Source organism: Priapulus caudatus, unplaced genomic scaffold, assembly GCF_000485595.1.
Source record: "Priapulus caudatus unplaced genomic scaffold, Priapulus_caudatus-5.0.1 Scaffold658, whole genome shotgun sequence".
Lineage (NCBI taxonomy): Eukaryota > Metazoa > Priapulida > Priapulimorpha > Priapulimorphida > Priapulidae > Priapulus > Priapulus caudatus.
Genome location: NW_014577719.1, coordinates 23,417 through 32,155, shown reverse-complemented (window position 1 = coordinate 32,155; position 8,739 = coordinate 23,417). Strand labels below are relative to the sequence as shown.

Genomic DNA, 8,739 nt, shown 5'->3' with positions numbered 1-8,739 from the left:
CGATCGTGATAAAATATTGTGTGGTTCGTAGAGCCTAAAACTAAGCTCTCACCCGCCATCTGTACGGCCTGTCTAATCAGTAGTTCTCTTGTACATGTATTTATTCTGAAGCCACGAAATCTATTGTTTAGCGGAAGCAATGTTTTCTACATTCTTCCCCGGACATGTCAATAAATGCTTATATTGTTTCAACATATTGTGATTACTTCGTTCGCGTTTCGTCTGGCGATCTATATCTTTGTGAGCATTTTCAAATGACGGTTTGGTGTCAGCCAAAGTTCACCCTACCCTATAGTGGCAGAGCCATCTCTCTTTCACTCTTTCTAGAGTAGCAGACCCGCTATTTTACGTTACCTAGATGCAGAGTCGCCTTTGTTTCACACTATCTAGAATGCAGATGCCGCCTTTGTTTAACGCTATCTTAGAATGGCAGAGCGCGCCGTTCGTTTCACGGCTATCTTAGAAGTAGCCAGAGCGCTGCCTTTCTTTCACGCCTACCTGAATGGGCAGAGCCTTTCTCTTTGCAGCTGTTGTTGACAGGTGGTACGGAGGAGGATGGTCGTCCGGTGGCATTTGTTCAATTCGCCTAATAATTAAGGACATCACACAATCAGAACAGTTCACGCAAATATGTAAAGTATGTTTCTTTTTGGTTTTTTTAAAGATTTTTTTTCCGTTTTCCAAAGGGCATTTTCGCTCGGCCGCGTTAAGAAACAAGTATTAAAGACATTTTAAGCAGAGTAAGGGATAATAGTGCATGACAGCGGTGTATCACTGTACATTATGCGATACTCGACTTCTGATTCATCCCGATGAATATATATTAATGAGTATATCATAATATTTTCATAGTTAGAAGACGAGTCATGTGGGCGAGACATTTATGGTGCCACTATGCATTAATGAGACTGCAACATTACATAACAGTTGATGTGAAGAAAACTCGATCTAAACTATGTTAAAAAGTATATCGATATATATATATATAAACTATATATGATACAGTATTATCGATTCTTCTTACATACTGTTACTCTTTACGATTTCGCCGAGATTTAAGATAACGGTAGTTGGAGTACACAGTAAGAGACGGCGCTCTCCGATCGCACACTAAACCACCCACGTACGCGCGCTACTATTCAGGCGATGAGCTGAGGTCTGGCACAAGACTCCATAATATGCAAGAACAATATTATAATAGTATAAAAAAAGATAATGCGGAATTCGAAGAGATCCTCTTAAAAACTTAATATAATGAAAGTATCCCGTAATTTGACTACTATATGATCGGCCGTCATTATAATTGATCAGCTGTGTCTGCTCTGGCCTGCGCGATAACGCGCTCCTCTTGCGTCGCGAATATACGAACCGGGAAGCGATCGGCCATTCGAACGATTGCATTGATCGAAAGTTCGGTGTGCTTGTAGAGCTTCTGTCAGCAGCGCGCCTGGCAGGGGAGTTCACGATACGCGGCCGTAGTTCGGCAGCGTACGTTGGTTTTTCTGACGTCCAGGTCTCCGCTGTTATAGCTGATCGAAGAGGTAATATATATATATTATTATTATATATATATATATATATATAGAGAGAGAGAGAGAGAGAGAGAGACGAGCGAGACGAGATGTGGGAGAGAGAGGAGAGAGAGGAGAGAGGCGAGAGATAGGGAGAGAGAGAGAGAGAGAGATGAGAGAGAGAGGAGAAGAAGCACGAGAGAGATGAGAGAGAGAGGATCAGACGCGAGAGAGAGGAGCGCGATCTGGAGAGCTGAGAGCTACGGATTAAGAGGGAGAGTGGAGGAGAGCAGAGACCTGACGAGATCCGCGAAGGAGCCCGGAAGAGAGAGAGAGAGAGAGAAAGAGAATTGATGAGCACGGCCGGGAGACGGAGCCAGAGAAGAGAGAGCTGACCTGTGCCAGCGTGAGTGAGAGAAAAGCATACGAGAGGACAGCGCACCTCACGTGTAGCTACCTCTGGGGCAGCAGAGCTCGTTCAGTAAATATTTTGACGAGATCGCCTCCTAATTATAGGCCCCTGTACCCAGCCCACACTGCATCCCAGCGCCTAGCAGCACGCCGACTGGGTGAGAGCGCCGGGCGCCATCATACTATAGATGGTCAGCTTAGCATCTTCGGATAGATTATATACGTTACAGACATCAGCGTTAGGACACATTTCGCCCATCTATTGGCTGTTTTAGATTTTATGAGTGTAACCGGTCAGTCGTGAAACCTGGGCACACCTTCCATCTACTAATGAAGTGACGAGACCGTAGCATCTAGTTTTATGTATTCATTACTTCTGTACCGCCGGATGATGTCCTCATTTATATGAAAAGTATAATTTCAACTAATTACTGTTTCGGATTTAATAATGACGAGCGCAACACAAGTCTCTTATAATTGATGATTCATAAAGTGCCAGAACTCCGAGATGGAGAGATTTTTTATGCCTAAAATACTGTTGGGCATTCGCTCTCTACAATTAAAAAGTATAATTGATACAAAAACCCCGGTTTCATATATATATAGGCCTATGTTATTATTAAATATGAGATAGAGATTAGTCACGTTAGGTTGTGAATATCATGCGCAGATTATCGCCATCTGTGGCTGATTTAGGATTTTCAGTAGTGTTACATCGCCTTATTATATATTAAGAAGAGAAATCATCAGTGACTTTTTTTATTTATCAGCTACTACATTTACAGTTTTCTCTAAGCTGCTTAAATAATCCACCACCCACTCATCCTCACACCGAGACAAAACAAAAATAACAAAGAAGACTCTCACTCAGTGCATGACAGGTTGACAGTAACTTGCAGACACGTCGCTGTCGACTCGAGCTCTTGCGCAACCTCGAGCGAGACTGCGGGTGACCCGTAGTGCCGTAGTTCACACACATCTCCGTCGTTGCCCCGAGCTCCCTGGCAACTGAGAGCCACGCAACGCGCCCACGCACGCTGCGCGGCTAATATTTTCACACATCCCCACTTCCCCCTCTCCGTTCACCACCATGTTTTGACCTGTGGTATCGCAAAGTTTTAGTGCGCTGAATGAGAGATTGAATTCCGCAACTATTCGCGCAAACAATTTTCCGCACTATTCAACAACTTCGTCGGGCACGGCTATATATCCGTCGCGTCGCCATGTCCCGGAACGTCGCTTCTCATGTACGATCGTCCCTGCTATCGTCGTTGCGCACTGTCGTCAAACGTCGTTCCGCACGCTTCCTCGGGCAACGTCGACCTTCCTATGTTACGTTCGGTTCACTGCCCTATCGTCGTGCCCTGGGCATCCCCATGTCAACGTCCGTCCCCCACTATCTTCCAACTCCGTCGCTTCTAGTGATACGTCGTCACTGCCCCTATTGTCGTCGCCACCTGTCCGTCACGTCGTCCCGCCACTCCATCGTCAACGTCTCGGCTTCCCTTATGTACGTCGTCACTGCTATTCGTCTCGCCACTGTCGTCGACGTCGTCCGCCACTCTCCGGCGCGAACAGTCGGCTTCTATGTTACCGTTCGTCACTGCCCTATCGTCGTCGCCACTGTTCGTCAACGGTCGTCGCCACTATTCGTCACCACGTCGCTTCATATTTCCGCTCAGGTCACTGCCTATCGTCCCGCCCACTAGTGTAACGTCGCTTCGTATGTACGTCGTCATGCCCTTATCGTCGTCGCCACTGTCGTCAACGTCGTCGCCACTATCGTTCAACAGTCAGCTTCTATCGTACGTCCCCCCGTCACTGCCTATCGTCGTCGCCACTTGTCGTCAATTGTGCGTGCCACTGTCCGTCAAGTTTCGTCGCCCTTGTTCTGTCAACTATATAGGGTAGATTATAGTCTGTGACTGTGTTGCGTAGACTGGGTGGACAGCTCTGGCATCAGGTTCTACTACACCGATAAGCTGCGTCGCTATGACGCCGGCGTTATGGAGCTAGGGCTGGAGTACACGCCCAAGATGGCCATCCCTCCGCACATGAAACACTTCGACATCAAGGGAGATTGCATCATGGAATGCACGCGCGCGGTATGTACGTACTGTGATACGTGGTGGGGTGATGGGGTGATGGGGTGGTGAGTTGATGGGGTGATGGGGTGGTGGGTTAATCTGTAGAGTGATGGGTTGGTAGGAATTTGTGCTGGTGCATATATCTATACCTATCGCTTTTCGTTTATGTGCGTTCGTAACAATATAAACGGATAGACGGACAGAGGGACCGATGGACGGACGGACTACCGGACAGAACATGGAATAGACCAACAGATGGACAGACTGACGGACGGACAGATGGCCAGATAAGTCAACGGTCGTACGGACACACAGACTGACAAATAAAATTACCGACGGACGGGACACAGGAACGGATAAATAGAAGAACTTATAGACTCGGCAAACGGAAGGACGGACAGACGGCCAAACAACCTGACGGGATGACGAAAGGAATGACAGACCGATGAACAGACGGACTGGCTTAACGACAATCCCGCTCCAATCTCACGACAATGTCGTGAAAATCTCGCGACTATCTCGTGACAATCTCGTGACAATCTCGTGACAATCTCGCGACTATCTCGTGACTATCTCGTGACTATCTCGTGACAATCTCGTGACAATCTCGTGACAATCTCGTGACTATCTCGTGACTATCTCGTGACAATCTCGTGACAATCTCGTGACAATCTCGTGACAATCTCGTGTGTTTGCAGTCTCTGCCGGCGAAGGGTATTCACGTGTTCGCATCGCAGCTTCACACGCACCTGACGGGGCAGCGAGTCTGGACGAAGCATTCCCGTGACGGGGTCGAACTTGCCGAGTTGAACCGCGACAACCACTACAGCACGCACTTCCAGGAGATCCGCCTGCTCAAGCGACAGGTGCACGTGCTTCCCGTAAGTATGGAGCCTCTCTCTCTCTCTCTCTCCTCTCTCATTTCTCTCGTCTCTCTCTTCTCTCGCTCTCTCTCTCTATCTCTTTCACTCTGCTCTCTCCTTCTCTCTCTCTCTCCTCTCTCTCTCTCTGTCTGTCTCTCATCTCCGGGCTGCCCCTCCAATCTCTCTCTTCTCTCATCTCCTCTCTCTCGTCTCTTCTCTCTTCCCCCCGCTCGCTTCCTTGAGCGGCGCTCTTTCTCTCTACTCTCTCTCGTACTTCGTCCCACTCACTCCGTCCCTCCGTCCTCATCCATTCACCCATATCATCTCCCGCTTCCCGTCGTGCGGGAGGTAGTGTAGAGAGGAGAGAGTATGGACGACAACAGACTAGAGATAGCACAGAAAGAACCGCGCCGCGCCGGTTATGTGTACTGGTGCCGTTTTGTGTGCGTGCGATTGCCGTCGTGTGTGGTTCCTGCGCGCGTGCGTGCGTGCGTGCGTGCGTGCGCTTGCGCGCGTGGGAGAGAGAGATGAGAGACAGAAATAGTAAACGGGACAAGGCAGAAAAAAGAGCGAGCGAGAAAGACAGAGCCTAGAGGGTGGTGAGGAGGGGGTGACGCCTGATTAGATGCATTAGATGTGAGATGAAGAGCGGATGGACGGGCGCAACCACTAATGTACGCTATATACTCATAATACACACTATAAACGGGCGGGAAGTCGGAAAACGAGACAAATAGTAACCGATCAATAGATATAACTGGAGAGAGCGTAAGGGAACAAGATCAATGGTAAAGAAAATGAGAATGTTTTTTTGTGAGAGGAGGATAATATACCTGTTATTACCAAGGCGTATAGAACAATTACTAAAACAACTGAGTATAAGAGGTACACAGCAAGAATGCAATGCTCTATAGTTCTCCCAATAGATAGCAAGCTAGTCTGTGTATTAACCTGGCAGAGTTGACATGCGTATTTACTAAAGTGATGACATTTAGTGGCGTGTTTGCATTCCAGGGAACGCCCTCGTGACGTCTGCGAATACACACACAGAAGACCGCACTAAACTCACCTATGGTAACCGGACAACGCCGTCCAACCCCCCACGCACAACACCGAGCCACCCGACCGACCATCACACATGAATTTAATGGCCGATCAACATACATACTTACCCGGTTTTAATATTCTATTCCATCTTTTGAATTTATACATACACATTCCCCCCCCCACCCGCCGGCAGAGAAGTCGGATTCGCTGTCAGCAATCTCACTGCTCTCTGCTGCTCACACACTCTTCGTGCCACACTCGCGCCCTTCTACGCTCGCGCACGAGCAGCACCGCGTTTAAAACGCACCGAGACACCTCGCAACCTACGACCACTTACACATACGCATAGAGCCACGCCACCCTCCCCCCCCACCCCCACGCGCCCTGCAGTTCGTCGTCTTACCTACTACTCGACATCGTCCGCCACGCGTCCCCCCCCCTGCACTACACACTCCCTCCTCAACAACGTTTTACCCTTCCACGCGCTTCTCTACTCATCACCTGTCTCACACCCCACCTGCTTACCCGTTATCGACGCGAGTCGGCAAACGTTAAAACATTTGACACGCAGTGTGCGCGCGGGGCGAACGTCGGATCACGTCTATTTGCCACGTATTAATTTCGTGCTCGCTAAGCGTGCCGCCGATAGCGAAAAACGCGCTCCCTCTCCCGCGATAGAGGGAAACCATTCCCAATCCTCCCCAATACTCCTACACCCCCAGCACGCTCGCGCCTCGCGTCGCGCACAAAAAAATTTGATCAACTCGCTGACCAAAAAATTAACGCGAATTAAACATGTTCTAATCTCTCAACTAGAGAAAGCCTCGATCAATTCGGACAAACTTTCAGCAACGAAAGTTGATAGTGTAAACCCAGCTTACTCTCCCTACTCCGACCACCGCCCGCCCCGCTACATCGGCTCGATTGGCCCACCCAGCGGCCCACATTAGTTGATGTAAATTGTTGGCGTTCGTTCGTCGCAGAAACACGCGAGACGCCGATTCTCGCGCCAGGGTTGTAGAGCGAGGTTGCCGGGTGGCGACGACGTTTGACAACTGTGGGCAACGACGTTGCCGACAGTGGCGACGACGATAGGCAGTGACGACGTACATAGAAGCGACGTTGTCGACAGTGGCGACGACGTTGAAGACAGTAGCGACGATAGGCAGTGACGAAGTACATAGAAGCGACGTTGCCGACAGTGGCGACGACGATAGGCAGTGACGACGTACATAGAAGCGACGTTGTCGACAGTGGCGACGACGTTGAAGACAGTAGCGACGATAGGCAGTGACGAAGTACATAGAAGCGACGTTGCCGACAGTGGCGACGACGATAGGCAGTGACGACGTACATAGAAGCCGACATTGTCGACAGTGGCGACGACGTTGACGACAGTAGCGACGATAGGCAGTGACGAAGTACATAGAAGCGACGTTGCCGACAGTGGCGACGACGATAGGCAGTGACGACGTACATAGAAGCGACGTTGACGATAGTGGTGACGATGTTGGGCGACAGTAGCGACGATAGGCAGTGACGAAGTACATAGAAGCGACGTTGCCGACAGTGGCGACGACGATAGGCAGTGACGACGTACATAGAAGCGACGTTGACGATAGTGGTGACGATGTTGGCGACAGTAGCGACGACGATAGGCAGTGACGACGTACATAGAAGCGACGTTGCCGACAGTGGCGACGCGACGATATATAGGCAGTGACGACAAGTTGTTGAATCTTGCGGAAAGTTATTGCGCGGATAGTTGCGGAATTCAATCTCTCATTCATGCACTAAAACTTTGCATATACAGTCAAAACATGGTGGTTGAACGGAGAGGGGGGAAGTGGTGGTGTGTGAAATATAGCGCGCGCGTGCGTGCGTGCGTGCGTCTCTCTTGCAGGGAGGCTGGGGCATACGGGACGAGATGTGTGTGAACTACGTGCATTACTACCCGCGAGTCTCGCTCGAGGTGTGCAAGAGCTCGATCGACAGCGACGTGCTGCAAAGTTACTTCAACTTCATGCACTAGTGAGTAGTTTTTTGTTATTTTTGTTTGGTTCTGGTGTGAGATGGGTGGGGGGTTGATTATTAGAGATCTTAGAGAAACTGTAAATGTAGAGGCTGATAATAAAAAAAATCCTGATGTTCCTAATAATAATAAGGCGGATGTAACACTACTAAAACCTAAATCAGCCACTAGATGGCGATATCTGCCATGATATTCACAACTATATGACTAATCTCTATCTCATATTTATATAATATAGGCCTATATATATATGAAACGGGGTTTTGTATAAATTATACTTTTAATTTATAGAGCAAATGCCCAACAGTATTTTAGCATAAAAAATCTCTATCCAAGTTTGCCACTTTATGAATCATAATTATAAGACTTGTGTTTGCGCTCGTCCATTATATACTAAATGAAACAATATTTAGTTGAAATTATACTTTTAATATAGATAGGACATATCCCTTACAGTAGTATGATATTAAAACTAGATCTCTGTCTCTCGCTTTAATTATAATAAGGTGCCCAGGTTTTCCTAACGTTAATGATTACCGCTCCTGCTCGTAACGGCCGCTAGGGCCTACTCACCAGAGCGTTAACCTCTTACTATATGAACGTGGGTGGCTGCTGCCAGAATCAAAACGGCCCAATCAGCGAGCAGTCCTTTGCTTGACGTCATTTCCGTCAACATTTCAACTGCAATAACTATATTTATAATAGTTTATAATAGTTTATATTAGTTTTATCTTGGTTTTATAATAGTTATAATAATATAATTTATAACTGTAAAAATGCATGCTAAT

General features: G+C 48.1%; 1 protein-coding gene across 1 annotated transcript in view; it reads left to right on the top strand.

Annotated features, from left to right (window-relative positions):
• Nucleotides 1-8,739, top strand: part of LOC106812530 (dopamine beta-hydroxylase-like) — a 27,461-nt gene that overhangs the window by 16,680 nt on the left and 2,042 nt on the right. Inside the window, exons 9-11 of the mRNA XM_014816427.1 lie at nucleotides 3,861-4,027; nucleotides 4,708-4,890; nucleotides 7,823-7,950. Coding sequence (XP_014671913.1) covers nucleotides 3,861-4,027; nucleotides 4,708-4,890; nucleotides 7,823-7,950 — 478 coding nt within the window. The remainder of the gene's footprint in view (nucleotides 1-3,860; nucleotides 4,028-4,707; nucleotides 4,891-7,822; nucleotides 7,951-8,739) is intronic.